Genomic DNA, 16876 nt, shown 5'->3' with positions numbered 1-16876 from the left:
GTGCTGTGGGGAGTGGCTATCCCTGCATAAGCCACCGGGTCATTGGTACAACAAGCGACTTGCATCGTGCTTGTTTCCTTCCCGAGAGTGCTGGCTGGTGATCATTTCACCTACTAGTCGGCAAAGCAGCAGATCCTTTCATCTTCGTCGGACACGTTCCTTTCCAGTTCAACAAGGCTAAAGAGTGAACAAAGGGTGTGCCAGAGCGGCTCAACATTCCTGGACATGGTTTCACCACGACTCCGCCCGGAATACTGGACTCGCGGGTACGCTGTCCCACCGCGCTAAATGCATCACCAACCCCGGCCAAGAAAACTGCCCGACTATTTATTAGCTTGTTCGTTTGAGCAGCTTGCCTACCACTTACTACAATACACATGGATATGTTTGGCTACTTCAAAGAGAATTACCAAGTGTAGTTCACGTGGCGGGGCCACTCCAAACTCCCTTCGCTTGTAGTTGAAAGACAATGAGTCCATTTGAAGGAGCTTGGGAGATGACCACTATAAGACGGAATATTAGATATTGGTGGTCGCTTCAGGTCTTCTTCCTTACACTGGTTCTTGGCCCGTGTCTGGAGTAAAGAGATAGACAATAAGGCGGCATATGCCATGTAGTTGGCATAACGGTACTAGCACACTAAGGTATACGACATGGCGCTAACCATACTTGTACATGGGTGTATAAGTTGCAGTTAGTCAGCGAAGTACTTGTAAGAAGATATTGGATTCGCAGATAATACCTACAACTGCATGTAGGCGCTACTCTTATTAGGCGGCGCTGGAACGATGCTAGTACGGACAACTGCGACAGCTTATAGCTATGGGGGCCAAGCGCAGACTCAGCACGCTTTTTTGAGCACCCGGCTGTGAGCAGGGTCAGATTTGATGGCACTTTCCGCGGACTTGCTTGGATATGCTGGTATCTGACATGGTTCAGATTTGCTCAACAGGAAAATGTCCTGTGGTGAAAATACAGTAAGATGGCGCAGTCAGACACCAGTGTGTAGTGTCATGGACGGCCCGGATTTAAGTTTTATTGTATGAAGTGTCACATCTTGCTGTGAGAGTGAATGAAGATGCATGTAATCATTTGACGAAGAGGTAGAGTTGACATATGCATTGGTGACGTTCTCACGCTGGCATTTGTCGGTTGAACTACTGCATCATCCCGTACCTTGCATATGCATCTTAGTAGTACTTACAACGCACTTCTACTACTTTCTTGAGCGATGTTGCAATACTTTTATTTGTTCTTGCGAGAGAAGCGCACGGTCTTTGCAAGGTCAGTGTCGGGCCAGCCGAGCGTTTCAGAGCATAAGCGGATCGTCCAAAGGGAAAAGCTGGAGATCGTCCAACCTTGCGTCCGCCATGCTAGGTGGTGGTGTTAGTGCGGGCAGGTCACGAGACGCGCACCGAGCGTGACGAGCCGAAGTCTGGGTTAGCGCATCAGCCTGTTAATTGCGGCCGGACCAGCCTATACCAGTCTTGTTGCGTCATTCACCATCTCGCATGGTTGCGAGGTGTCCTTGTGCTCCCTTGTACGCTCCAAAGCCTTGTATCCAACGTTGCAATCATCAGGAATGTATTGCATGAGAGTATTGAAGCATCAGCACACTGCACGCAATCGTTACATTCATCTCGTACCAGCTGAATCATCACCAAACTCAGTACCTCCACCACCCTCCATATCCCACCCATCGCCAGTTGACCAACAGTCTCTCGACGAAATTGCTTATTTTCTCCATGCAGGGCTGGTTCTGAACTATTGATTTTGTAGTTGCAGCAGATCCCATGCTGCAGACACGAACGAGGCTGCACCATCGCACTATACAGAGCTTACCGCGGCTGGGGGGCCTCGCTCGCTAACGCGGCCGCATCAGTTATGATTGTCCTGATCCGGCTGCAACGTGCTCTAGTTGTATTGGAACAATCGGTGCCCAGATACAACATTCTGGAGGGGTAATGTGGGTGTGGCACCACCGGCATCACCGGCTAACCGAACGTTAATGGCTTGCGTGCTGACTGCTATTTCCGCCACACATGTGGCCGTTATGCACCGTGGAACCTAATCTAGAAAGTGACGTTGAGTCCGTCCTTATTTAGAACTCACAAAGGATGACCGTCAATATAAAGTTCGTCATCCTGCCCGGAACATTGCAGCCTCACCAACATCACCAACATCCCCTACATCCCCAGCTTACTCGAGCAAAACCCACACAATCAATTCCGACATTAACCAATACAAACTACGACCTTGGTCTATTCATAATAACATGAAGGCTCCCCCGATCCTTTTGTCTCTTGCCGTGGCTGCTATTGCCAGCGCACAAGACTGCTCACAAGCCTCGGAACCGTTCTACAACATCACTTCCAAGCCTTTTCACCTTGTTGTACAATCCGAAGATGGAGAAGTTAACGATACACTGAGTGCCTGCCACGTCGGTGCAGCTCTGGAGTCACTCTGCCTTAGCAACGGCAACTTTGGCAGCAGTCCTACCCCTATCCCTGGTGCAGAGTTCTACTTCAACACCTCCATCTACTCTGCTGCACCAGATGAATCAATTGGCGTTCCCGGCATCCTGACGTGGATACTCCCGACTAACGCCTTCAATGTTCCATCTTCGGCCGCGTTTCAATATGACCCCATCTCTTCCCTGGCCGTCCCCATCATCAGCCCAGGCAGCGACAATCCCACACTGGTCACGTTCGATTCCCAAGACGATTTGACTATCCAAGCCTACGTTCGCGGCAGCAATGGCACGGGCAACTACGAGCAATTCTACCGCTGGTACGCATGCGAGACTTTCTACGGCAGCTACAACTACAAGAACCTTGCCTGGAACTTGGGTTCAGGCAAGCCCGACAACCCAAGCTGTGTCGCGGTCAACGTTACCAGGGTGTTTGTCTAGGATGATGGCCATGGCACTCGAAATGAATGATTGGTATAATGTCAAGATGAGAGCAGGAGCTGGAACTCTGTTGGTAATAATTCATGACGAATGCGGATAGACTTGACCGGTAATAACATTCCTTAAAAGCGTAGAGTGGTAATTACATTCCTTTAAAAGCGTAGAGCAATGGGTACATTCATTGAAAGCATAGAGCGATAAGTACATTCTCTTAATACGACCTAAAGTTTCTTGAGCTAGCCTCGTAACTACCGTGACTTTCCTTGCACGTGCTCACTTTACACGACTTCACTCTTGGTTACCCTTGCAAGAGAAGATGTCTCAGCCAATGTGATTTACGATCGAAGTACATATGATGTATACCCTATTACTTGGGGGTATAAAGTCATATATAGAGCGTACAAATACTCCAAATTTTAGAAATCACGTGGGCCTCGAGTAGTGTACATCGTTTTGTAGGGCGCTACTACTGTGTTCTCATAGAGGGCGAGTACGTACGTACAGCGAAGTAGTAGGTGCGCCGACTCACGTTCAAGCATCAGTTCCCCACAACCTACCCCACCAAACCCCGCGTTCTTTTCCCCAATCCTCCATTCTCAGCTGCTTCATAATGCGGAAGCCGGGAGCGGCCCTTCTTGTGCATCCCCTACATGCGGAGGTTGTGCTTGGCTGTGGAGCCATCTGTTCAAGATGTCTTTGATGTAACATATAGGTAGTACTAAGACTGCACTTTTTTCTTACGGGGGCTATACAATTCAAGTTTCAATTTGGCTTGGAAAAAAAATCAAGAACAATCCAGATTTTGATATTAGCTACCTTCCTTACACTCGTACTCGACTATGGCTACATGCTCTGGCAGCGGCGTCGCTTCTCTCCCGGACCACTCCCCTGGTCTATCATAGAAAAACACTTCCAGACGCCTTCCGTCAAGCCATGGATAGCATGGGAGCAATGAGCAAGGTATTATGACTCCCCAATGATGACGCTGTGGATTGGCCATTCGCCGCGTATCATTCTGAGCGATACATGGGTTGCATCGGACCTGCTGGAGAAGCGATCAGATATCTTCTCAAGTCGCCCGAGATTTCTTGTCATGGGCGATGCAATCAATGCGAGCGAGACTAGTCTGACGAATTTGGAATATGGGGATAGGTGGAGATTGCATAGGAGGCTTATGGTAAATTTGTATCCGTGAATCATTGTTAAGCCACTGTGTAAAAGAGGTTGATGTGAAACAACTCAGCATACCGTAGTCGGTAGTCAAGCAGTTCGAAACTGTCGTGATTTCCAAGCGGCTGAATCGGCACTTCTGATCCGTGACCTTTTCCTCGATCCAAACGACTTTGAGCTGTCGATTGAACGTTACTTAGTCTCTGTAGCATCCATCATCGGCTGGGGACGACGCATCTACCGAAAGAATAATTACGTTGCACAGCTGGCACTGGCCTTCATGGAAGCCGTAGACTATGCGATACCCGGCGTATTCATCATGAAAGCAATCCCCTTGCTCCTCCACGCCGTAGCATGGCTCTACGAACTCCCGTCCAAACTCCGTTCGGGATCCGCAACAATGCCACGCTACTCTCACCTCGTCGCCCTCGTCAAAGCAACCCTCCGCTAGCACACCGTCACCGCCCTGGCAGGCCTCCCCCACTCCAACATCAACCCCGTCAACAACAACAACAACAACAACAACAACTACCACTTCTCCCGCTTGCACAAACTTGCACCGCCCAAACCTCTAGGCCATGCACCGCCTACCCACGCTATTTCCCCGGACCCGGATACCTTTGTCCCCAGAAAAGTTTCCAGACGGTGAGCACAGTGCGAAAATGCCGTATTTGAATAACTACGGTATGAACCCCGTTTTGGATGGGGGGAGTGAAGGCAGCGTTGTAGCGGACAATCGCTTGTGGAGAAAGGGGTTGCTGTATTCGATTGCAAGAATGGATTTGGGGGTTTGAGATAGGGATGTAAGAAATCTCCTCCCCCATCTCTCTCTCTCCCTTCCCCTTCTTTTGCCTTTGGCGTGTAGAATAAAGTAATTAACATGGGGAAATTTCGGAACTAGGGGGATCAAGTCAAGCCTGATATCTTTTGCATATAATAAGAACGAGAATATGCGGCTTGAGTCGTTCAAGGTGAGGTTGGTACCAAGGTTGTAGAGGATTAGGGAGGTTATGCTGTAGGAGGCTGCCCGAGGTGAGGGAGGCGTTGAGGTAGTATCATGGGGAGACCGAGGTTACGGTTGAGAAGGCGCTGGAGAGTCGTGTTACTGTTTGAATTGGCTGGAGAAGTTTTCCTTACTACTTTTTGAGTCGTGTAAATAGCAAAATGGATATTTTGGACTTGAGAGTGGGTCAGTTTAGTAACATTGGATTCTTACGAAATCATGTTGAAAAGATGTGCAGCGTATCGTTTTTGTATCTGTATTCATGTAGTTTTATTTCATGGGTATCTCATATACATATGAAACCGCGCCTCTGTGCCGTTACGTGCAGCCGAACAAGGCATTCAGTCGTGCCCTACATCCTCATAATAACTTTTTTCCCTCCCATACTCCCAGTTTCAAATCGCACATACTCTTTTTTTTCAGGTAAAAAGGCTAACCTGAACTTTTGTCCTTTCTTCAAATCCATACCCCCAGAACCACATATCGTCGTCATCTCATTACAGTCCCTTTACTTCCCCTTTAGAAAACCATCTCATGCGGCCTCTCGTTGCCCCGGAGGCTGAAGCTCGCGCTCAGGTAAGCCTCCAGATCAGGAGTCTTCTTAATACTAGCCATGATACTCTTATCCACAGCCTTCTGATCCTCAATCCGCTGGGGATCCACTTCCTTCTTGGCAGGCGTCTCACTGCCCTCCTTGAAGAAGTCATCTTCGTCCTTCTTCTCACGCGCCCAGTACTCGTCCTTGGATACACGCGAAATGACGTCGGCGTCTACGGCGGAGATGTCAACGATGGTCGAGGTGGCAATGACGTAGCGGTGGTTTACGCGGCGCAGAGGGACACCGTTGGATTTGAAGGGGCCGGTGATGAGGAGGATGCCCTGCTCGAGTTGGCGCAGGAGAACGACGCGCTTGCCACGGAAGCGGCCCGAGAGGAGGATCAAGACGGTTCCGGGGGTGAGTGAGTCGCGGTATTTGGTCGGGTGTGCGGTTTTGCGCGCCTGTAGTTAGATGGTGTTAGTTTATGTAGTTTTGCGCGCCTGTTTCCGGTACAATTGGCTGTTTTCTTGTCTCTTCTTCTTGTTCGTCTTGCCAGATACCACGATTTTACCTGCAAGAAATTCCACATACCTTCTTCATCTGCGCCTCCTCCTCAGCAGGATAGTACTTTAGTGCCTTTTGGTCGGCCATTGTGTGTGTGAAATTGCGGATTTTATGAGATTCTGCTGAAACTGTTAGTTCAGACCATCATTGAAAGTGACGAATTTCAGGCAGGCGCAGGGCAGTTTCTTACATTCCGTTACGCGATTGTCGAGTTTGACGCTGTCGTCGTTGTCGCGAATTGGAGATGTGCGAGCACTTCGCTAAGCCCAGCCCTATGGTGGCGCTAAAGTGGTTCCATCCCCGCAAAATTAATATGTATGTACATATGTGCGTTCACCTCGTGCATGCATCTGCTTACTCGTCAATGCTCGATTTATTAATTAAACGAGACCTGCATTGTCCGTTGATAGCTTTCTTTGGGGTCGGGTCAATCCTGGTCACTGGCAACCACCACTGGGAAATCAGTTGGTATTGCTTCAATTCTCGAATTCTGGGTAATTACATCAACTTCAGCCAAAAGTTACACTGCCCAACCACCAGTGGATGGCAGGGGTATCGTCGAAATCAATAACAATCCACGCCACAGAATTCCGCCATGCTGTCAAATTGACGCCAAAAGGTAAAAAAGATGCCTCCGTCTCCCAAACACCAGTTCCATCCACATTATGTATATCGCAGGTCATGGTATGCGTCGCTCGTAGGTGTACCGCGGCCCTCATGCTGCATCTGTTTGTTTATTTCCTGACATCACTTTCCCGTCTGTGGCTTGCAGCAATGCTACTGGCGGCGATGCTAACAACGTCACTCATGCTATCCTGATCCCGCTGATAGCTGTACTGCATCCCGGAGTCTGGGCCCTTGAAACCGTTGTCCCAAGCCGAAATGCGCGAAAGAAGCCTAACCCACAATTAAAACAGTCCACATGCGCACATGTTATGGCCATGGGAAGCGAGAGCGCTCACCGATCGTCTGGAGGACCGTAATAGTCTTCGGGAATAAGTTCGTAGTCGCCCTCGGCAGGCAGGTAGAAGGCGGAAGCGGCAATGCCAATCGATGTCAGGATGAGGATGGTCCAGCTGGCAGTGCAGAGAGACCAGGAGAGATCGAGATGCCAGCCATTCCAGAAGCGATCGTCATGGTCAAAGAGGAAAGCCTGGCAAGTGTTGTTAGGTGGTGTGTTTAGCGTCTTGAGGCAAAAAGAAACATACCACTATAGCCATGCCAGCGCACTGCACAATGGCACTAAAGGACAAGACACCGACAGCAACTTGCCAGCCAGCGGCCCTGCGCTGGACACCACCAGAAATGATGACGACAAAAGCGACGATGGCGCAAAGCTCAACAACAACACCGAAGGAGGTCAGGAAGCCAACAGTGCGCCACATGTTGCAAAAGGAGGGATCTTTTGTACAGTCGCTCGACTTGGGAAAGGAAACACAGGTGCCGGTGATGGCAGAGCAGCGAGTGTGGAGGCCATAGGAGTATTCGCGCTCGCCGTTGGGGCTGTAACTGACCCAGCGCGGCATCGAGATACTGGCAATGGTCATGATGGTGCCTGAGACATGTCAGTATGTGGGAAACGCATTTCAAGATGGGGAGTGTGGTGCATACAGGCCAAGGTGAGGACGAGGCCGGCGGCGTAGACTGTTCTTCGCGTCATGGTGGTCGTGGATGTGTGGAGGAGTCGAGGGAGGGTGTGGCGTTGAGGGCTCGCGGCGGGGGCCTTAAGGGCAGGCGAGAGTGGGAGCGGGAGTGCGCGATTTGAAGTAGAGGATAAAAAGCGCAGACAAGAGACCAAAGCAAAAGGGTTGCAAGCGTAGTAGCGGCGTGGGTACGGCGCGTGCAGAGGATGCGGGGGAAGGCGCAGAGGACGGATGAAGCCGGGGGCCTAGAGGAGGACGAGGGCGAAGCACAGCATAATGATGATGATGACGGCACCGATCATGGAGGGTTGAAACGAGCCATGAGTGATCAGAGCAGGGCTTTTGTCGTTGTCGCGCTAGCACCACGATTGATTCTTGCAATGACGACAGGGGGACGCCATTCGGCCTGCCCTGTCTTGCCTTGTCTTGTCTTGTCCTGCCCCGCTCCACCCCCCGACGCGGCGCAACAAAAAGAAAAGAAGCAAATGCAAGGCCCAACTTGATTGCATACGCATGCACACATACGCACACACTATACTATACTACACTACCTACACCTTACCCTGTATGTACGCTAATATATGCAACTACACCACTTACACCTCCACACATACATAGTACATATACAGTACCACCATTGTCTGCCGCCCACGGCCCCAGTCACGCCATGGAGGCACCACCAGCCAGCCAACCAAGCTGCTCTGCTCTGCTCGCCTACCATTCCACCACAGGCCATCTTGTCCCTCCCCCCGCCCCTGTCGCGCATACAGGAATGTCCTCCGCGGTGACATGCTGCAACCATCGCATTGTCAAATGGCGGTGTCAAACTCGATGCTGAATCCTCCGATCGCCGATGCACCCTCAGCCCGTAACCAGCACTGCCCGTTCGTTGCCTTGCCAGCTTCACTTGCGGCCCTGCAAAAAACTTTGCACACACCACTCCTGGTGTGGTTAATGGGTTGCACCTGGGCCCAGTTTGGCCTTGAGAGATAAGAAACTTGGTCACACGCCCAGACATGTCCACCGATGACCATGTCTGCACCGGTAAACCAGTGGGGCGGGCGCTGTGTTGATCATGGCCTCGCGCTTGAGCGAGTGCCCTCGTGAATCTCGCTGGCCAAGGCCGTTGCTGCTCAACCTCTCCGATTCCAATCACGTCTCGTCTCTTGCGCCCTCGCCAGCCCATCCATATTACCCTGCTGCTGTAAGCGAGCCTCGCCTCGCGTATTGGGCCATGTCGCAGTCAGCGCATATCGTATGTATTGATAACCATGCATCTCGCCGACGGCCGCTCCTTCCTCACTCGTCCGCCAAGCATTCCCACGCCAACGTCCCCCCTACTCGATGACCCCCGATCACAACATTAGTTGAGACCCTGATAGACAAAACCTGCGTGCTACAAGCCGCTGGCCTCTCAATTCATGGGCACAGAAAGCATCTAGAAGAGAGCCTCTTCTGCATCACGCTTCGGCTGCGCCTTTGGCCTCTGCAGCATCTCGTAGCAGAGGATAGAGGCTGCAACACTGACGTTCAGACTGTCCACACCAATCTCGTTGACCCCGCGACCATGCGGAATACCCACTTTATAATGCGCCAGATTCAACAGGCTGGCCCTCAACCCCGTACCCTCAGCCCCCATCATCACTATCGTAGGATGCTCTGCTACAGGGCTGTGGCCTGAGGGAAGCCGTTTGGTGCTTCGAGCCATGGTGTATACAACCCCGCCACACTCCATATCAGTGGCTTCGGCACTTGACATGCTACTAGATAGAGTGCGCGGCACTGCATCGCTCGCGTATATCCGCCAGCCTGCTCTAGAGCTTCTGCCCAGGAAATCTGTGGGCTCTCCAACCTTGAACAGCGGCATCGCTTCAGCGGCCCCTGCCGAGGCCTTGACCGCAATGTGGCTCCAGTTTGCCGTGTGGTGCGTCGGGGTCGCAATGGCATCTGCGCCTAACACATAGGCCGACCGTGCAATGGCCCCAAGATTGCCTTCGTCAACCTGATCTGGTTAGTTTCCACTCTCTGTTAAACGACCAATGTCCACTTACTACTCCATCCACGTACAACACTAGTGGATGTCTCCAGCCGCGTGACCTGTATGTGTATAGCTCCTGCTTGCCATTGACAAGTACATCTTCAGCACTCTGGCTGCCAAGCGCTACACTGAAGCTTTCGTCTTGAATGGATCCCATCTTGAGTTCTGTAATGGGCAGAACAGGAAGTGGTGATGACTCTAGGATTATGCCGTTGTGCGGACGCCCACTGCTGGCCTTGTCCATTGCACGCAGATACTCGTCTCCTACCTCTTCCGTAATTGGGAAAAGCTTGTGGGCTCGGATCTGAGACATGAGCCCATCTCTGCTCGCGCCCCGAGAGTGCACATAGAGCTTGTAGAATTTACGTCGGTTTGCTTTGATTGCAGCGAGGACACTTGAGTGGCCATAGATGAACTCTGAAGCGGCAGTCGTGTAGGGAAGTGATTCTGGTCCCTGCACCGATTTTCTTTGAACCTCTGTCCTACTCTTTGTCCCAGCCGCCTCGCTAGACTGCCCTCCACCAAATCGCTCCCTTGGTGCTGCTCTTGTGTCTGTGTGACGAGAAAATCGTGATCCAGAAGAATGCCCATCTGCCACATTTCGAGTAAGCGCAAACTGTTCTCTACCAAATCGCTCCTGTGGTGCTCTTCTCATATCGGACCGATAAGAGGATGATGATGATTCAGAAAACCGTCCGTCTGCTCCATCTCGAATACGCCCTTTGTCGAATGTCACATGATCCTTGGTGGGTAGGTAAGATGTACGAGTCCTGGGTCGGTCCTCTTCAAATCTGCTGGATGCACTATCACGTGGAGAACCAAATCGCTCGAATCTCGCCTCACGACGAGCCCTCACTGGTCTGTCATTATCACCGTCCTGAAAAGCTCGTGAGCGCGGTCTGAAGGGTCGATCTGGTCCGCCTGATCTACCCCTCTCAATAGCAGCAGTGATGGATTTGTAGCGACAAAAAGTGCGTGGCAGAATTATTCGCTGCGTCCGAAATAGCGAGCTACCATTGATAAAGGGGTATGTCATAACAAGAAATACAGGCTGTTGCGGCCGTGGAATTGTCAATTTTGTATTGCGGTATCAGGTCCAATTATCGCAAGGTCAAAAAAGTTGCACCCCGCCAAGCCAGGCGTTTGCACTAAGCTTTAGCGCAGACGCGTCATCACGTGCTCAGGACTGCGCGCTCCGCGTTCGCTGAGAGTTAACCCCATCGGCCATCCGCCTACACACTCGTTTGGTTCCGCCGTCCGACGCTCTCGCCCCCACTCTTCAATGGATACATTGTGCGATTCTCGCCAGTGAATCACTCTACGATAACCGCACCGCACAGTTTAGACCCGTGTGGCTGTTTATACACCATCATGAGTAGTGATGAAGATAGCGCGGCGCTCATGGCCGCTTTCAAGAAAAGGACTGCCCCCAAGTCCATGCCAAATCCCACACTAATGCAGCCTGCGAGACAGCTTTCGGGAGCTGCCTCATCACCCTTAGCTGTCTCATCATCGGATATTGAATCTGTTATATGCGTCCAGAAATCACCAGTGAGGCGTAAACTGCAGTGTGTGCGCATACCACCAGTCAGGATCAATAGAGCAGAATATACGTACTTTGAGCCAATAGAGGAAGTTGAACGCATTGTTCGGGAGATTTCTGGAAAAAAGGGAGAGATAACCTACCAAGTCAAGTTGTCTGGAAATGGCGTTGAGCAGGTGAGTCTAATGGCAATTGAGAATCGCCCTCTCACAGGTAAAGGCGGTAGAAATGCCTTTCACAATACATAGGAGAGCGATCTGATTCCTACCGCCACTACCCTTCCTTGCCCACCTTTTCACCTTTGCACACATCATATCACTCTCGGCATCTTACTAAGTAAACTCAGCTCTCCTTCGAAGAGCTTCTCCAACTACCTGGTGGCTCAGAAGCATTGCACGTATTTGAACTGCACGACAATTCCGGCGTGACATCGTGCGCTGACGACGACGATATGAAACTGCGGGCTAGATCTTCAAAAGTCACCAACAAGGATTTTGTAGATATTTCAACGATTCCCATTTCTTCCTCGGAAGACGACAACCAAGATGGGCCCGCAACGGCCTCACGCACGCAGCGACATGCTCGCGTACGGACACTAAAGCGCAGTGCTCGCTCACAGAGATCCTCCAGAGCCCACTCACTGAGTAGCGACCTGATTGCACTATCCACAGACGACGAGGACTCTGACGTTTCCGGTAGAAAACAGAGAGGCCGAAAGCGCAAAGGCACACAAGAGCCTACACGCCGTTCAACGAGACAACCACTACAAGTGCAGGGCTACGATGAAGACGAAGAGGAAGAGGACACTGACAACTCGAGCGCTTCTGATATTTTCCGTTCTAATTTGGGCGCTGGCCGAAAGCGCAAACGACAGTCCTTGCGCACTGCCCATCCGGAAAAGGTCCCTCGTGTAGGCCAGCGACAGTCTGATCGGGCAACACGAGCAACAAACAATATGCAGGAAGCGGGTATGGACGACATATACCGATCGGATTCAGAGCCAAAAGTGGCTGCTCAGAAGGTGTCCGTCGTCCGCGAGGTGTTTGCAAAACTTCCCCGAAGTCATCCCTTCCGCGGGCGCCACGCTGAAGGCTGCGAAGTGTGCTTTGATGGGCCCAATGTTGCACCTTTGATCTATTGTCAGGGGTGTTCATTTGCATACCACAAGAACTGCCTTGGCAATCGATCTACTCGTGATCATCTTGTGACAAAGATAGGCGACGAGGACTTTGTGTTGCAGTGCAAGCGATGCATCGGCTTCTACAAGACGAAGGATGCGACTGCCCCAGACCTGTCCCGATGCCAGGACTGTGCAATATCCGGCGCTTCGTGCCATCCTTTTAGGAGTCGTAAAACAACTCAACAAGAGATGAAAGAACGCGAAGAGAATGACGGATACGATCCGATAGTCGATGTTCGTTCTGAATTGATCAACAACGCCAACAATGTCCTCTTCCGGTGCACGAAATGCTCTCGAGCATGGCACTATCATCACTTGCCACCTATATCTCCCTATGCAATGGACGTCAACCGTGATGACGAAGAGCTTGCGGACGAGAGATTTCGCGAATACTCCAGAAAGTGGCTCTGTAAAGAGTGCGACGAAACCAACGACCGGAAAGTCGGTGCAATTGTCGCCTGGCGACCGTCGGATGTCGAGTCATATAGACCGGGCATACCTTGCGAGCGAATCTGTGAAGACGACAAGCAGTATCTCATCAAATGGGAAAACAAATCTTACTTCCAAGCAGCATGGCACTCTGGAGCCTGGACTTGGGGTGTTACCGCCGGAATTCAGCGAAAAGCTTTCTTCAAACGCGAAGAAGGTCCCAAAATGCACACTGAAGACGCCATTCCTGAGGAGTACCTCCGCATCGATATCGTTCTCGACATCAAATACACCAGCTATGTGGAAATCCGTAGTGAGGAAATTGACAAGGCTCGCATTAAAGAGGTGGATCAGGCTCTTATCAAGTACAAAGGCCTCGGATACGAAGACGCCGTATGGGAGAGCGTCCCAACACCGGAAGATGGTGATAGATGGCTGGACTTTGTCACTGCATACAACGATTGGGTCGCGGGCCGTTATGTGAAGTGCCCAAAACAAAGTGCCCTCAAGGCGCGCCTCGACAAAATGCGCAGCACACCATTTGCCACGCTAGAGAGAGGGAAGCAGCCTGACAATCTTGTGGGCGGAGAACTAATGAAGTACCAATTGGAGGGGCTCAACTGGCTCTACTACAAATGGTACGATCAAAAGAACGCCATTCTTGCTGACGAGATGGGTCTTGGAAAGACAATTCAAGTCGTCGCTTTCATGACGACGCTCGTCCAGGAACATAGCTGCTTTCCTTTTCTGATTGTTGTGCCGAACTCCACTTGTGCCAATTGGCGACGGGAAATCAAGCAATGGGCACCGTCTCTCCGCGTCGTTACCTACTTTGGCTCAGCTAAAGCTCGTGAAATGGCCTACAAATACGAGATGTATCCCAACAATGCCAAGGACCTACGATGCCACGTTGTCGTAACATCGTACGAAGCGGCCGCCGACGACAGTTGCAGGAGGTTCTTCAGGAGCGTAAACTGGGTAGGTCTTATCGTGGATGAGGGCCAGCGTTTGAAGAACGACAAGAGCCAGCTGTACTTTGCTCTCACAGCAGTACGTGTGCCTTTTCGACTGCTACTAACCGGTACACCGCTTCAAAACAATGCCAGAGAGCTATTCAATCTGTTGCAGTTCCTGGACGACACGATTGATGCCGCTGAGCTTGAGGAAGAATATGCGGATATGAACGCGGAGAAGATCAGGGAGTTACACGATCGAATCCGTCCCTTTATCCTTCGTCGGACCAAGGCAAAGGTGTTGACCTTCCTTCCGCCCCTGGGTCAGATCATTCTTCCAATATCCATGAGCCACCTACAAAAGCAAGTGTACAAGTCGATCTTGTCGAAGAGCCCTGAACTTCTCAAGGCACTCTTTACCACTGACAGGCAACTCAACCCCCGAGAGCGCAGCAATCTCGGTAACATCCTTATGCAGCTGCGCAAATGTCTCTGCCATCCATTTGTCTACAGCCGCGAGATTGAGGAGCGAACCGACGTGGCTGCTGTATCTCATCGCAATCTTGTCGAAGCCTCTGCCAAACTCGGTCTTCTAGAACTACTATTGCCGAAACTCAAGGCGCGTGGCCACCGAGTACTTATTTTCAGCCAGTTTCTCGATATGCTCAACATCATTGAAGACTTCCTCGATGGCATGCAGCTTGCATACCAGCGACTTGACGGGACAATGGGTTCGCTCGAAAAGCAAAAGCGTATTGATCAGTTTAACGCCCCAAACTCGCCCCTGTTTGCCTTTCTGCTCTCCACTCGTGCGGGCGGTGTTGGCATCAATCTTGCAACTGCCGACACTGTCATCATCCTGGATCCAGATTGGAATCCACACCAGGATCTCCAGGCCATTGCCCGAGCTCATCGCATTGGTCAAAAGAACAAAGTTCTTTGCCTTCAGCTAGCAACCCGGGCCTCAGTTGAAGAGAAGATCATGCAGATGGGAAAGAAGAAGATGGCTTTAGACAAGGTGGTCGTTCAAGATCTCGACAGGGAAGACCCGGAAGACGAGGATGTTGAGTCGATACTCAAATACGGTGCAGCAGAGCTCTTCAAAGACGATGACGCAGACCACGATATTCGCTATGATCACGCTTCAATTGAAAAATTGCTGGATCGTAGCCAGATTGAGAAGACCCAGACGGGCGAAGATGATTCGGCCGAGTCACAATTTGGATTTGCACGCATTTGGGTGAATGAGAAAGGTACATTACAGGACGACTTTGATATGGCAGATGAAGAGGTGGCCCCAGATCCTGGAGTTTGGGACAAGATTTTGAAGGAGAGACAAGCTGCAGCGGCCGCTGAAGCACTCGCACGGGCTGAGGCCATGGGTAGGGGTCGGCGGGCTAAAACCGTATGTCATGCTTTGTTCCTCATATTGGCAGAAACTAACTTATTGCAGAATGTTGATTATACCGCTGAGATGAGAGATGCTGACGGTACCTCTGTCGCCGGAGAAGATCATTTCGAAGACAGCCTCGCTCTGCCACCCTCTCCTGTCAAGAAGTCGAAGAAGAGACGGAAGGTTAAGAGAGATTCTGAAAGTGACACCGACTTCCAAGCCGAGTCTGAGGATGAGAGCGAGCCTGGTTCGAATGATGAAGATGCCAACGTTGCTCGAGAGCTCGGTGATGATCATCGTCACGGTATAAAAAATACTGCAAACTTGTCGTCATATAAGCAGAACGCCGCAGGTGCGTCCAGTGTTTTTTCAAGTCAGCCCCCAATATTTCCAGATGTCTCCATCCCTCCGCCGTCTACGTCCATGGCCATCGTACCACCGAGAGGCGGCTTCAAGGTTTCTTTCGACGAGTATAGAAAGCCTGGCAGTGGTACACAACCAGGTCATTTCCCCCCGTCATCTACCGATACCTCGGGCTTCCAAGATCCGTACGCCATGGCCTACGTTTCCTCAGATCCATCTCGAAAGGTGCCAAAAGCATCAAAAACTGACCGGACAGCAGTCAAACCGTTCCAGCGTGTACAACTGCCGATTCAGAATCCGCTTGCATTAGCATATGGTACCTACAGTCATTATTCCTGCCCGGCTTGTTTGAAAAATCATCCACAAGGTGCTTGCGAGCTCAAAGTCGCAGGTGTTGAACACTGTGGTTTGTGTGGTCTAGCGCACTACGGTTACTCCCGTACATGTCCGCACATCAAATCAGAAACCCAAGTCCGTGAAATGCTGGAGGCTCTCAAGAGCTCACCAGAAGACAAGGAGCTTGTAGATGCAGCAGTCAAGTATCTACGTGGTGTCAAGGGCACCCTTGTGCAGCAGAAGAAGAGGGATAAAGAAAAGGCAGCTCTCGCCAAGGCGAATCCCATTCCACCGCCTGGGTACCCCGGCTCTGGGCATCTACCAAACAATACTTATCCCCAGCCGCCCAACACTTATCCTCAGCCGCCCAACACTGCTAATGGGTACGGTTCGAATATTCCACCTAGTCACGGCTTTCCGGGACCGCCAGGTGCACAGATGGGTCCTAGGGGCGGTGTTGGTCAAGGCCAGGGTATGCATGCACAGCAGCAGCAGATGATCCAGCAGATGCATGATCAGGGCTACAACGACCAGCAAGTCGAAACTGCGCTGAGAGGTTTCCTGGGCAGTGGTTGAGTAGAGAGCTTCTGGACGGTGTGTGTTCATTGAATAGGAGAGGAAATTGTAATCCGGATATCCTCTTTAGGGAATAGTGACATTGACTTCACTGCTGAGGCAGCAGGGGCAGGAGTTACTGGATGCTTCATATATCCAAGAATTTATTCACATGCATCGGTCAGACTCGGTGATTGGCTTCGGGTCCGGGATTATTACTGAAGAAGCTTATGGAGGAGAAAAGGAGTGACAATACA

The 16876-nt window shown here is 51.1% G+C and overlaps 7 protein-coding genes across 7 annotated transcripts; 4 read left to right on the top strand and 3 right to left on the bottom strand.

Moving 5' to 3' along the window:
- Positions 1–1591: 1591 nt before the first annotated feature.
- Positions 1592–1771, top strand: COCCADRAFT_98020 (uncharacterized protein; the record flags this gene model as incomplete). The annotated part of the gene is made up of 1 exon (XM_007714806.1): positions 1592–1771. One exon carries the CDS (start codon positions 1592–1594, stop codon positions 1769–1771), a length of 180 nt encoding a protein of 59 aa, XP_007712996.1.
- A 504-nt stretch (positions 1772–2275) lies between these two features.
- On the top strand, positions 2276–2911 carry COCCADRAFT_26839 (uncharacterized protein; the record flags this gene model as incomplete). The annotated part of the gene is made up of 1 exon (XM_007714784.1): positions 2276–2911. One exon carries the CDS (start codon positions 2276–2278, stop codon positions 2909–2911), a length of 636 nt encoding a protein of 211 aa, XP_007712974.1.
- A 976-nt stretch (positions 2912–3887) lies between these two features.
- On the top strand, positions 3888–4532 carry COCCADRAFT_5643 (uncharacterized protein; the record flags this gene model as incomplete). The annotated part of the gene is made up of 2 exons (XM_007714778.1): positions 3888–4088; positions 4155–4532. 2 exons carry the CDS (start codon positions 3888–3890, stop codon positions 4530–4532), a joined length of 579 nt encoding a protein of 192 aa, XP_007712968.1.
- A 1071-nt stretch (positions 4533–5603) lies between these two features.
- COCCADRAFT_98005 (uncharacterized protein) lies at positions 5604–6273 on the bottom strand (the record flags this gene model as incomplete). Its single annotated transcript, XM_007714805.1, has 2 exons — positions 5604–6083; positions 6214–6273. 2 exons carry the CDS (start codon positions 6271–6273, stop codon positions 5604–5606), a joined length of 540 nt encoding a protein of 179 aa, XP_007712995.1.
- Positions 6274–6920: 647 nt separating this feature from the next.
- On the bottom strand, positions 6921–7846 carry COCCADRAFT_26836 (uncharacterized protein; the record flags this gene model as incomplete). Its single annotated transcript, XM_007714783.1, has 4 exons — positions 6921–7083; positions 7149–7339; positions 7395–7741; positions 7798–7846. The coding sequence occupies 4 exons, from the start codon at positions 7844–7846 to the stop codon at positions 6921–6923; spliced, it is 750 nt and encodes a 249-aa protein (XP_007712973.1).
- A 1421-nt stretch (positions 7847–9267) lies between these two features.
- COCCADRAFT_97986 (uncharacterized protein) lies at positions 9268–10522 on the bottom strand (the record flags this gene model as incomplete). The annotated part of the gene is made up of 2 exons (XM_007714804.1): positions 9268–9831; positions 9881–10522. 2 exons carry the CDS (start codon positions 10520–10522, stop codon positions 9268–9270), a joined length of 1206 nt encoding a protein of 401 aa, XP_007712994.1.
- Positions 10523–11238: 716 nt separating this feature from the next.
- On the top strand, positions 11239–16640 carry COCCADRAFT_5639 (uncharacterized protein; the record flags this gene model as incomplete). Its single annotated transcript, XM_007714777.1, has 3 exons — positions 11239–11586; positions 11757–15377; positions 15426–16640. The coding sequence occupies 3 exons, from the start codon at positions 11239–11241 to the stop codon at positions 16638–16640; spliced, it is 5184 nt and encodes a 1727-aa protein (XP_007712967.1).
- Positions 16641–16876: the final 236 nt, after the last annotated feature.

This window comes from Bipolaris zeicola, assembly GCF_000523435.1.
Source record: "Bipolaris zeicola 26-R-13 unplaced genomic scaffold scaffold_89, whole genome shotgun sequence".
In the NCBI taxonomy this organism is placed as follows: domain Eukaryota; kingdom Fungi; phylum Ascomycota; class Dothideomycetes; order Pleosporales; family Pleosporaceae; genus Bipolaris; species Bipolaris zeicola.
This window is presented reverse-complemented; position numbering and strand designations above follow the sequence as displayed.